Source organism: Callithrix jacchus, chromosome 12 (genome assembly GCF_049354715.1).
Source record: "Callithrix jacchus isolate 240 chromosome 12, calJac240_pri, whole genome shotgun sequence".
Classification (NCBI taxonomy): Eukaryota; Metazoa; Chordata; class Mammalia; order Primates; family Cebidae; genus Callithrix; species Callithrix jacchus.
This window is the reverse complement of record NC_133513.1, coordinates 100,750,085-100,763,452: the sequence shown is the minus strand read 5'-3', so window position 1 is coordinate 100,763,452 and position 13,368 is coordinate 100,750,085. Positions and strand designations below refer to the sequence as shown.

General features: G+C 37.6%; 1 protein-coding gene across 1 annotated transcript in view; it reads right to left on the bottom strand.

Moving 5' to 3' along the window:
* Nucleotides 1–13,112, bottom strand: part of LOC128929180 (uncharacterized) — a 221,368-nt gene extending 208,256 nt beyond the window's left edge. Inside the window, exons 1-2 of the mRNA XM_078346862.1 lie at nt 12,915–13,112; nt 8,372–8,583 (exon numbers count right to left, since the gene is read on the bottom strand). Coding sequence (XP_078202988.1) covers nt 8,372–8,583; nt 12,915–13,112 — 410 coding nt within the window. The remainder of the gene's footprint in view (nt 1–8,371; nt 8,584–12,914) is intronic.
* Nucleotides 13,113–13,368: the final 256 nt, after the last annotated feature.

Below are 13,368 nucleotides of genomic sequence, written 5' to 3'. Positions count from 1 at the left end.
ATTAAATTTCCCAGATGATGCAAAAGCTGATGAGACGAAAGAGTTCTGCTGTCTTTGTAGTTCTTTCCAATTGTCTATGTTAACTGTGTGGCAAGCAATTAGCATGAAGAAATTGGAGAACATGAAATGCCCCATTAATTACTAATAAAGTATATAGGTCTGGTTCTAGGACACACAGGGTAGGAGGAGCACCTCTCACAAGGGCTTCCCTCCCCTCCTGAGCACATCATTGCAGGTTTTTATCGCTGAGGGGCACCAAGACTCATTATCTGATTTTCAATCCTCATCAGCAGCTAGGGAAAGGGGAGATGGGTGTTTTAAGTATGAAGCAGAAGAATATGTTTTCATCTCTGCAATCATCACCTTTAAAGTTGCCACGAACACTGAACCAAAATTCCCCAAGAGAGTAGCAGCTAGTTTCTGGTGGCCATGTGCCTGGTTACAGTTGCTCTCTTTGATACCCACCCTGTGCTTAAGTGGTCAGTATGCATAAAAATATTATTCCATCTTAATTGTGTGGTAAGGTTTGTTTTAGATTTTAGGATTACAGGAGGAAAACAACACCATTTTGTGTTTAAGAGTTCTGGAGTCAGGCAAACCTCATGAAACACCTCAGTTTCCAACTACTGTTATGAACGTGAACAGATTAATATTTTTCCATAGCTCATTTTTACCTAAAAAGGTGTACAAGAATAGTATCTATTTTAAAATGCGAAGAGTGTTAAATAATTCACATAAATCATTTAGTAAAGTATGATTAATGTTTACATATTGGAAAATGTTAATATTATTGATTCAGTGAGTGCTCACACACTATGTCAGGCATCATACTAAGTACTGATTTTACAAATGCATGTATCCTGGCCTCTCTGCTTACCTGCAATAGAAACCAGGGTCAAAAATGCTTCACTGAAGAATAAATTTCTTCCTGTTGTGCAACTGCTTGCAACTCTTAAGTTTTTTCTCTGGTGATGAGCCTGTGGGTCTAAAGGGTCTCATTGGTGAGGTCATTACTGAGTGTCTTGACCTGAGAGACTCTCCTGGCTACCTAGAAGCCTTAGGTATGTCTTCTCAGGGATAACCTTATCTATTAGGTGAATAAAGGATGTTGTCATTTCCTTAGCAGTTCTATTGACCAGACTATGAGGAGATATCTACATTTACTGTGATTCCTTCCTTCCCTCTAAGATGTGGCATCTAATTTTAGGATACTTAAAACAAGGTACATAGACATTTAAAATACGATAATACAAGTAAACTAAAAAAGAAGAAAAAGCTGGATGAGGAATATTGTTGAGTTTGCAATTATTCAGCCTCCTTGTGACTCAACTGTGAGTTAGTATTAAGAGATGGGGTTTTACAATTCTCTTGATTCCTTAGCTCCTTACTCTGCCATTAATACACTGTTTCAAGTATGTAATTTAATGACCCTTAACTTCAGCTTCTTCATCAGTGCAATGGAGTTAATCACAACACGTCTGCTTACTGCTACTGCAAGGTGATGTACCATATCTGGTATCTAGCACAGTGCCTCGTGTAAAACAGGCTCTCAACAAATGGTGCCACTTACAATAACCCAAGGTGAATGGACTGGGGACTTGCAAGTGTGTTCTTTTCCTCCACATGAAAGAGGTTAAAATGGCTTACAGCATAATTTTCAGGTACTTGAAGGCTAATTTTGATTAAGTATCCAGCTGTCTTCCTATTTTACAGTTTACATGAAGAATCTCTGTTAGAGGTCACCAGGACTTGATATCCCTTATAGAAGGGAGGACTTAAAGTTATAAAGTTTAAAAAATTATAAGCTTCAGATTTTAGCTGAAGCAAAGCTAATTTGATTTGAAATGAGCAAAGTTTTAGCTTTACCCTTAGATTCAGCAAAATAATACACCTTATGTGGAAAGGTCCAAATTTATTTTGTAAAAATTTGTCTGGAATTGAGGTGAAATGGTGAAAAATTTGGGTGTTTTTATCCTTTTTCATGTTTCTGATAAAGATATATCCAACACTGGGCAACTTATATTAAGAAAGAGGTTTTTTAGAGTTACAGTTCCACATGGCTGGGGAGGCCTCATAATCATGACACAAGGCAAGGAGGGAGAAGTCATATCTTACACTGATGGTAGCAGGCAAAGAGAGAAAGAGCAGGGAAATTTCCATTTTCAAAGTCATCAGATCTCATGAGACTTATTCACTATGATAAGAGCAGCATGGGAAAGACCCACCCCCATGATTCAAACATCTCCCCCAGGGTCCCTCCCACAACACGTGGGAATTGTGGGAGCTACAAGATGAGATTTGGGTGGGGACACAAAGCCAAACCATATCAGTGGGGAACTCATCTGCTGCCAAAATGGCATGGGTGGAGGTGGGTTCCTTATTATAGCCCTGGCTTTTAAATGTCAAGCAGTTCTAGAATTATTTACCTGGTGGAACATTAGTTTAATATCCTTTCAATTCCCAATTATAAGCTGCTATTTATGTTATATTATATTCTATTTATTATATTACATGAAAGTCATCACTGGTGGTGAGAACTGATCAGTAGAATCTGATCCAATGAAAATAATTTGTAATATGAAAGTGTCATGTTCTTACTTTGAATGACCACTTTTCCCTCTAATCAATTTGTATTCATATTTTAAGACTTAGCTCTAATGCTTACCTTCTCATTATTTTCATAGTTATTCTGACTGTGACTTTCATTAGTGGTAGACTAATAACCTGAGACTTTTTGTTTTACTTGTAGTTCTTGCTTTGGATACCATGATTAGCCATTTGTCCCCGCAACTGAACTGAAAACTGTTCAACATTAAAGAGTGATGTCACATGACCATCAAAATAGCCTTCAAGTAAAGACCAGACAACTTTGGACTGTCTGAAGAACACTCCCTTTTCTATAAAATTGCATCTAAATAAGGGATGTAATCTAATCTATAGATCATGGTTATACTGGGCTGAAATATTGATAACTGACCTCAAGATGTTTGATTCATTGGTGCCCCTCACAGTAACCAAGTAAACTAGGCTTATATTTAAAACAGCCAAGATAAGGTCTGCAGAATGAAGCAGCAGTAAGAAAAACATAGGACGGGGTGATGAAGTAATGTGAAAGTACTTGTGCTGGAAGTTGGGGAGCCTAGAAAGCAGTGAGAAGGGACACCAATAGCTTCAATCTGAATGAGAATCACATATGTCTCCTAACCTGTGTCAGGGGCTGCTAACATGCGCTTCTATGAGGTTCCGAGAAAGAGAACATGTTCTGTGGCAGATAAGAGACAATTCTATGCACATCATGGAAACTTTCCTTTAAGTTCCTGGTCTATCTCCTACACAAGCCATCCCTAAATTTAATATTCATATTAGTCCACTTTCACACTGCTATAAAGATACTACCTGAGACTGGGTAATTTATAAAGGAAAGAGTTTTAATTGACTCATAATTCTGCATGGCTGGGGAAGCCTCAGGAAACTCACAATTATGGTGGAAGGTGAAGGAGAAGCAAGTACCTTCTTCACAAGGTGGCAGGAGAGAGAGAGAGCAGGGGAAGCTTCCATTTTCAAAGCCATCAGATCTCATGAGAACTTCCTCACTATTATGAGAACAGCATGGGGGAAACTGCCTCCATGATCCAGTCACTTCTTATCAGGTCCCTCCCTTGACATGTGGGGATTACAATTCCAGATGAGATTTAAGTGGGGACATAGAGCCAATCCAAATAAATATGAAATGGAGGTTTTCCAGTGAAAAACAAAAACGGACAAAAAACCAAAAGGAATTATTGTACTGAAATCTGGGAAATCCTTTGGGACTTAAACAGCATTTCTTGAGAGCCCCACTCACTGAGACCCAAAAAGAGAACAATCTTTCCCTTTCCACAGCAATATAACAGCTGAGGCAGATACAGAGGACAGGACTGCTCCTGAGGGAAAAGCAAACCCTGATGGGCATGGGATTACCCATCAGGGGTCTGTAGGTACTTAGGAATTCCACTAAGTAGTACCAGCAGATCCAGCAGGAAACTGGCTTATTGTGAGCACATGCTATCCACTTCTGTGAGGATCTCAGACATGTTTGACTAGGACAAGGAAGACTTTCTAGAGGATTGGAAATCAGAGTCAACGAAAGTGCCTTTTTTGTTAATATTGTGACTCGCATGCACCACCGTGTGTTAAAGGATAAATAATCTTGGATTTCACTGTTTATATTTTAGGTCCTCTCCAACTAAAGAAAACAATCAGAATTCAGGATACAAAACTCTTCTCTGACATGGACTTATTTATGACTTTTGAGGGTGAAGTCAGTGAAAATTAGGTTGACTCAAAGTTCTTGTTGTAGAAATTAATAGTTAATTCTTCTATATATACCAGAAATCATTCTGGAAATCAGTCCAGAAAACCTTTGGACAGAATTTTAAACATTGACAGTATTCAGGTAACCATTATGAACACATTGAGACTTTTTTAAAAATTCAATATAATAAACATCTTCTGAACAAGGAAGAGATGTGAATGAAAGTGAGGGAGAAATTGCTCCATGAAACATACTCTTGTTTCTTAAGTGAGAAATTTTGTATCAGGTACAGAAGTTTATCAGAAATTTTGCCATAAACCCAGAGATTGAAATTTTAAGATTTTAGAAGAAACAAAATGCTAGAATTTTGGGCATTCACTGAAAATGGTAGAATTGTAGTTCTTATTGATGCCATCAGGAATCCTGCATGGTCCTCCCTGCCTTCTCAAAGGCAATTTGTCATTCCAGAAGTACATATGACTTGAACTATAGACCAAAAGAGCTAAAGGTCTGGGTCCTCTTTAGCCAATTATATTCACATCAGCATTTTCACCATTGTTCGTGTAATGAAAATTTCATTAAGTAATTAGCATATGCCAGGCACTATCCTAAATGATATATATTTATTTGATTCTCTTTAAACAGCTCAATGAATAAAAGTTTTAATCCCATTTCTCATTTCTTCTAATGAGAACACTAGAAATAAGTGAAATGTTCAAATTCACAGAAATAAGTGGCAGAGCTAGGACCTGAACTCAGGTGGTCTGAGCAGAGCACTGCCTTATTCACAAGGTCTTTACTTTACCCCCCAACCTGCTCCTGGTTATTTAAAGTCAGGTGCCCTTTGTCTCTGCCTGAGAGGAAAGATGGAATTCATCCTTCTTGCTCTATGTTGTCTAGATAAGGAATCTTCTTTTGTCTCACAGAGAGATTTGTAACCACGCTGTTTATGGAGTGAACTTAACAGAGAAAAATAGTAGTCAGCCAAATTGTTTGTCTCCAGTTGCAAAATGATCAAACATGTGCCTCAATCTAACTGAAAAACTAGGTTGTCTGTTATGTGAGGGAGAGCACTGACTCCTTTCATCCTTGGATTGAGTATCAGTATTCTCTCTCTTTACAATGTTCTTTCCCATCTTGGTTGCTATTCACCAATTTGAAGGATGATCTATCTTCTTCAATAACCATCACCTTCTCCACCCACCCTCCCATTCTTAGCTATCATTGTTTTTAAGAACCTAGCAGCCATGTTGACTTGATGAATTGAACTCAGAATTCTACCTCAGGAACAATTTCGTTAGGTTTTTTCATCACAGTCTCAAATTCAGAATCACCCATATGGAGCATCCTTCTCTGTGTCTCACTCCCTATTTCAATCCTTCCTTCCATTTACTTCCTTCCTTCTAAATGGAAGGTATGTGTTAGGTGTTGTCATAGAAACTGAGGTTTTGATAAATAGGAATTGATATTCTTTGCATCTGACAATCTAATAAAGAAAGACTGACAAGGAAACCTGTTGTTGTAGTGCAGCAAAGAAATCCTGTAATAGGAGCTCAGAAGGTCTAGAAGCAACGGAATCTTAGTAAACCAGATCTTGAAGTTGGGGAGCAACTTATATGTAGTGTTTGGCAATTTTAAAGTTGTGAATAATTCTGCCCTAGAATATTTCAAGCTACCTAAATCATGTAGACTCATGTACCTAAAAGGGATATGCACATTTGCTCTAATAAGCCAGCATGAGTCACCTCTGACTCACTACTGGCTATAAGTGATGAATCTTTCATGGATGTCAGAGGAAACTGTCACATTGAGTTGACATCTGATTTCTTTTTTGAATTATGCGTGGTTATCTGCCAGGCAGATAAGGAGAAATAAAGCATTTCAGTCACAGAACAGCAATGCAAAGGAATGAAGTTATTTGAGAACTGATAGTAGATTAATACAATAGCCAACATAAGACATAGAATCAAGTGGAATTGGTATAAAATATTGTAGGGTAAAAAACATATAGATAACAGTTCCTATACATCTATCTGAAGAAACTGGTTGAATGTACCACTAAATGAGACAAATTACACAAGGATCTAAAAAGAGACTTGGGAGTGAAATCGAGCTAATATTCAACCAGTAAGTAGCAATTCTGTTGCAGCAAGTGTTTATTAACATATATTCAGTTGAGAAATTGGGCATTTATTATGTTAGTAACTATGTTATGTAACTTGTCCGTGTTTTGTATACCATCTTGGTTAATAATAATAGACCAAATTTGGATTACTTATTAAGTTGGAGATTTCTATTGAACATTAAGGCAAATATATTTTGAATGTATTTGGAAATATTTAAAAACTTAGTTGATATATTTTGACAAATGTGGATGGAATCATTTTTGTACATTGCTTCAAATAGTATGGATTTCTGCCTTATTGACATTTACCTACCTCACTTTCCAGTCTCCACTGCATGTGCTTCTCGTCATCAGCCTAATTATTTCACCTGGAATCTTTACACCTTACTCACCTCAACCTGGATCCTAGGATCTTCAATTTCAATTATGCTTCTTTTTTTACTTTTTTCCTTTGAAATCTCATATCATCTCACATTCTTCCATTCTGAACCTGCCCATATTTCTGTCCCACTCTTACACATACTCCTTTTTTTTTCCATTTTGGTCACCCAAAACTGCTATAAAAATTATCACTGACTAAGTGGCTTAAACATCATTTATTCCTCACAGTTTTGGAGACTGAGAAGTTCCCGATCAAGGTGCCTAAAGATTTGCTTCTGGTGAGTGCCCACCTCCTAGTTTACAGATGGCCTTCTTGCAGATGGGTGTTGCTCACATGACAGAGAATGGAGAGAGCAAAGGCAAGCTCTCATGCCTCTTTTTATAGGGGTACTAATCCTATTTATAAGGGCGCTAGCCTCATAAACTAATTGATTCCCAAAGGCATCACTCCCTAATATTATCACATTGGGGGTTAAAATTGCAATATAAGGATTCTGATGGGACACAAATATTCAGTCCATAACACATCAAAATATTTATTCACAAAACTACTCTGTGTCATCCTAATTTTCTCCTGTCTCATCCTGCCCCTTCCCAATCAAATATCATTTTTGTTTATTCTGCCTCTTAATTAACCCTCATGCTTACTACCTTCCATCCTCCTTAATCCCTGTAGCCAATGCTTTAGTTTCACTCATTATTTCTCACTTTTCCTAGCATAATATCTTTTAATTACAGTTTTGTGCTAATAATCATACCCCCTCTATCCTCCACTTTGTTTTTCACTCTATTCTTAAAAAAAAAAAAAAACTAATGGGACAATTTTTTTTCTCTTGTTTAAAATAGTTCACTTTCATTAGAAAATCTGAAATTCTAGACATGTACTCTTCCTCATGATCTCACATCCAGCCATGCCACCCATACCATGCATAGACATACTATGTGAAATTCTCCTGAATCATCTCAGCCTGGGCACATTTCACAACCACTGTAATTTCTTTCCCCATTTTTCTCGCCATGCTGGTTAAACTTCACTCATCCATTAAGTTTGCACATATACTCCACAGAATACTATGGCACCATAAAAAAGCATGAGTTCATGTCCTCGGCAGAGACACGGACGAAGCTGGAAACCATCATTCTCAGAAAACGGACACAAGAACAGAAAGCCAAATGTTCTCTTAAGTGGTTGTTAAACAATGAGAACACATGGACACAGGGAGGGGAACATCACAGGGTGGCGGGGGTAGGGCAGAGACAACCTTAGGAGAAATACCTAATGTAGATGAAGGGGTGATAGATGCAGCAAACCACCACGGAACGTGTATGCATAACAAACCTGCATGTTCTACACATGTACCCCAGAACTTAAAGCATAATAATTAAAGAAAGGTTTTTACTAGGGAAAGGCACCCATGAAGGAACAAGAGAAGAAGCTTGACTAGGCAGAGGAGGAAGTTACATTGCAGGCAAGCCTCCCAGAAAGCCAACTGTCTCAGCGCATTTTCAGCTTCTCTAACAAAATACCTGAAACTGGGTAATTTATAAAAAAACAGAAAATTATTTCTCACAGTTCTGGAAGCTCAGAAATCCAAACCAAGGTGCCAGCTAGTGAGGGCCTGGTCTCTCTGCTTCTGAAATGGCGTCCCGGGTCTGCATCCTCTCGCAGGGAGAAGGCTGCACCTTCCCACGGCGAAAGCTGAAAGAGCAAGAAAGCCAAACGCCCTCTGAAGCCTCTTTTATGAGGGATGTTAATCCCATTCACATGGGGGGAGCTCGTGGCCTAATCACATCTTAAAGGCCCAGCCTCTTAATACTATCACACTGGCTATGAAGTTTTAACGCATGACTTTTGGAATGAACACATTCACACCAAAGCACCACCAACCCAGCAGGGCGATTCGGAATGAATGTTGACCATCGGAGCTGTCCCATATCTGGTTAAAATGGACAGTCTTTATACCCCTGCCTCAGTCCATAGGTGTGGGCTATCCAAGAAAAGGGATTGCCTTGAAGAAGGAGGCTCTCTGAAGCTAAAGGAAACCCTAAGGGAGCTGACAGCTGAAGGCTGCCTGCTGACCACACTCCTCACAGCTGGGTAGCAAGACTATCCTTGAAGGGAGACCCACCCTGGAAGGTCATCTCCCTGTGTCCACAGACATGTGTAAGCAATGTCATCCAGGGTCTCCTGCGGTAAGTTAAGGAGCTTGGATTTTATGCAATAGGCAATAAAGAGGCCGTGAAAAGCTTCAGGCATGGAAATGACACACCCAGCTTTGTGTTAAGTGGAAAAAAAAGTTTCTAGGCTTAACTATTACTTTGCCATATAACAGAATGTATTTCTTTTCATAAATTTATACATAATATTCTGATGGTCAATTTACTTTTCTTCCATGTCACCTAAACCCTTAGACAGCTGTATGTCCTTTTAGTTCCTTTTTATTCATGTCTCTTATCAATACATGATAAATTCTCTAATTCAATATGAATAGATTAATAAATATATATTACTGAACAGACCTAGGAAATGCACACATCTATGTATATATTAATATAAAATACCCATAAATACATACAGGATAAATATATATATATATATATATATGTTTTTAAATTTTTTTCCAAGGGTCAAATAATTTCAAACATGGCTAAGCTACCACATTGCTACATGAATCTACAGAATTATTTTTCATTATCTGATATCTACTTATGAGTTCATATTATTTCTCTTTGGTCTCTCAATGCTGTCCAGCCATCCTTTTCTTTCTTTCTTCTTCATTTTCTTATTTTATTATAACGGTTGTTACAAATGTCCTCCACTATTCTGCAGTCATCAGTTCCACTTTGGAGTCCTTCATACTCACAAAATAACCTCAATTCCTTCTTTTCTGTAATTGAGTTCAAACAATATGATTCTTCATGGTTGCTGTCTCAAACTGCTTCATGTTCCACCTGTGGAACATTTTTATGTGTGTTCCTCATCTTGTTTATTTCTGACCTCCCTAAAGCCTGGCTCCCACATTTGTCAACTTTCTCTCTTCTATCTTTGTAACTCCATTTTTATTAGCTATTTCTACACACCTGTGGACAAACTTCATTCTCCTAGTAGAGATATTTTCCAATTGGATATATCCCTAAGTGATTCTTTCAGCTTTCTTTTTTCCTGCAATGTATGCTGTTTAAAAGAGTTTTCTAAACTATATTCCCTTCTGTGTTCCTTTGACATTAATTTTCTCAGTTATTTTGATGCTAGCTTTTGTCTCCACTCTTCTGTGATAATTTATGTCTTGAGGGTCACACTGTGTGCCTAAAGACAAACTCCGAAAACTTGTATCAGCTGGAATGTTGCTTAAACTCTGTGCACCTGGCTCTCTACAGACTTGCTCAATGCGAACATTTGACTGCCTTCCTACTTCCTGCTTCAGCGTCTCATTCTACAACTTCTTTTTGAATCCTAACTCTGTAAGCACTTCCCAAAATGCTTCTGTTGGCCCCTTTTTGTGGTAATTCAGCTAAGATTTTTGGATGCTCTGTGTGTTTTTGAATATTTGGTGTCAGACATTTGACATTAGCCAATCTAGTAGAGATGCAGGAAAAATACATTGTGGTATTGATTTGCATTTCACTGATAACTAATAATGCTGAGTACATTTTCATGCACTTAGTTTTATAGAGGAATATGTAAATATTCTTCTTTGAAATGTCTTTTCAAGTATTTTGTTTTTGTCTTATTGTTTTTCTTTATTGATATAGCTAAGTACACTATGTATGTTCTTAATGGCAGCTTTTGACCAATATGTATCTTTCTATCTAGATCTTTGTTCACTTTTAACTCTGTCTTTTGAAAAGCTTAAGTTTTAATTTTGAGGAAATCCAATTTATCAGTTTTATTTAAAGTTTGGCTAGTCCTTTCAGTGTCCTGTTAAATATTTTCCTATTTCAATGTTGTAAAGTTAGTTTTATATATTATCTTCCAGAAGTTGAAAATGTTAGTAGTTATATTTATGTCTATGATCCATCGCATATTAGTTTTGTAGTTAATGTGAAGTAGTGGTTGAGATTTATTTTTATCTATGTATATATTCATTTATTTCAGTACCATATGATAAAAGATATTATCCTTTTTAAATCATTTGTCATCTTTGTAAATCAAAGCACAGTTTTTATATGTGTGATTTTATACTCGAATTCCTTACGGTGTTCAATCGATCTGTTTTTATTCTTACATTACTACCAAAACCTATTTTGATGACTGTCACGTTGCAGAAATCTTGACATCAGATAGTTTGACTCCTCCAAATTTGTGACTTTTTTGGGGGTTTAATTTGGTAGTTCTAGGTTCTTTGCCTCTCCTTATAGATTTTAGAGCAAATTTGTTCATTTTTTTTCCAAAAGAACAACCTGCTAAGGTTTTGAATAAGATTGAGTTGAATTTTGAAATCAGATAGAAAAAAAGAACTGACATCTTAAAAATATAGACTCCTTCATGGCATTTACATGAATTATCTCTCAACCTATTTCTATCTACTTTGTTATATCAGCAATACTTTTTCTCCAGTGTATAGCTCCTGCATGTCTTTTATTACAATTATTCCTATATATTCATGTTTTTTAATGACAACATGCATTTCAATGTATTATTCCAATTCTAATTACTACTCTACAGAGATAAATTTATATTGATTGGTGACTTTGTTTTCCATGACTTTACTGAATTTACTTAAGTTATAATATGTTTTATAGGGTTTTTCACACATGTAATTGTATCAGAAAAAATACGTTTTTACTTGTTTTATTCATGTCTTCCTAAAGATAAACCTTTCAAATAATGTTAACAAGATATGATAAAAATAGACATCCTTGCTTTGTCTCCAATCATAAAAAAATTGTTTTTTACCATTAAATATTTATTAGCGCTAAGAACTTTTATATTTCTGCTTTATACACTAGAGGAAATTTTTTTATTTCTATCTGGTAGAGAATCTTTATTATTTATGTGTTGACATTGTGAAATGCCTTTTTTATATTATTAGTTGATTATATTTTTATGTAGCTTATATTTTGATAATGTGGTGAGTTATACTTATTTAATTATGAATATAAACAATTTTTCATTCTGGGGATAAACTTTGTGATTTCTTTTCATTTTCTTTGTTTATCAATATATTTTATTTAATTAAAAATATTTAGAAACAAATTACAAATTAGACATTTTATATTTTTTCATACAAAGTCTTCAAAATACAGAATTTTTTTTTAGATGTTGTCTTAGTCTGTTGCCCAGGCTGGAGGGCAGTGGCATGATCTCGGCTCACTCGTTCACTCGCCTCCCAGGTTCACACAATTCTCCTGTCTCAGCCTCCTGAGTGGCTGTGATTACAGATGCCCACCTGGCTAATTTTTTGTATTTTTAGTAGAGATGGAGTTTCACCATATTGGGCAGGCTGATATCAAACTCCAGACCTCAGGGGATCCACCTACCTGGGCCCCCCAAAGTGCTGGGATTGCAGGTGTGAACCACTGCGCCAGGCCCCAGAATTTATTTTATACTCACAGGCCATCTCAACTTTTTTGTCAGAAGTAGTTGATATGGATTTAGGTTTCTTCCCCCCCCCCTTTTTTTTTTTTTTTTTTTTTGAGACAGAGTCTTGCCCAGGCTAGAGTACAGTGGCATGATCTTGGCTTACTGCAACCTCTGCCTCCCTGGTTCAAGCAATTCTCCTGCCTCAGCCTCCTGAGTAGCTGAGATTACAGGCACACACCACCACGCCTGGCTAATTTTTTTATTTTTTGGTAGAGATGGGGTTTCACCATGTTGCCGAGGCTGGTCTCAAACTTCTGACCTCAAGTGATTCACCTGTCTTGACCTCCCAGAGTGCTGGGATGACAGGTGTGAGCCACTGAGCCTGGCCAATTTAGGTTTCATAAACTTTCAAGTTGAAAATATACCCAAGTTCTGAATCATACCCAAAGGTTTTTCAATAACAGACTCAAGTTATTAGTTTTTACGTTTAAACTCAAACCAATCAATTAAAATTTAAAATTCAGTTCCCCAGTCATGACAGCTACTTTATAAGTAGCTTATGGCTGCCTGCAGCTGAGTTTGGAACTGACATGGTAGGTTGTCCTAAAGGAATATGTGATAGGCCGACAAGCCAGGGAGCAGCTTCCATCCTCTTCTCTTTCCCTTGGGGTGTCTTCAGCCTGGCAGCCAATCCAGTTTTGCTCATGTCCTCGGTTCTCGACCCTCCTGTGACACTGCCAAAGGGGGAGAGTGGAAGCTTCCAGGGCACTGCAGAAAACCAGGTTCATCTAGATGCTGGAGGCAGGCACGGAGACACTAGAAAAGGCCATTGCTGCTGCACCTGCTGGTAGGGTGGAGTTGCTCTTGCCTTCAGGCAGAAAGAGCGGTCCTGAGCGTCGGACCCGGTGGAAAGGTCACGCTCTCTCCGAAGGAAGTTCAACTCAGGATTTCCTTCCCCTGGTTCAGCATGCACCATCAACAGCAGAGCCTCCCCTCCCAGTTTCAGAGCTTGGCTTGCTGAGAAAGGTGCTGAGAGATTTCCAA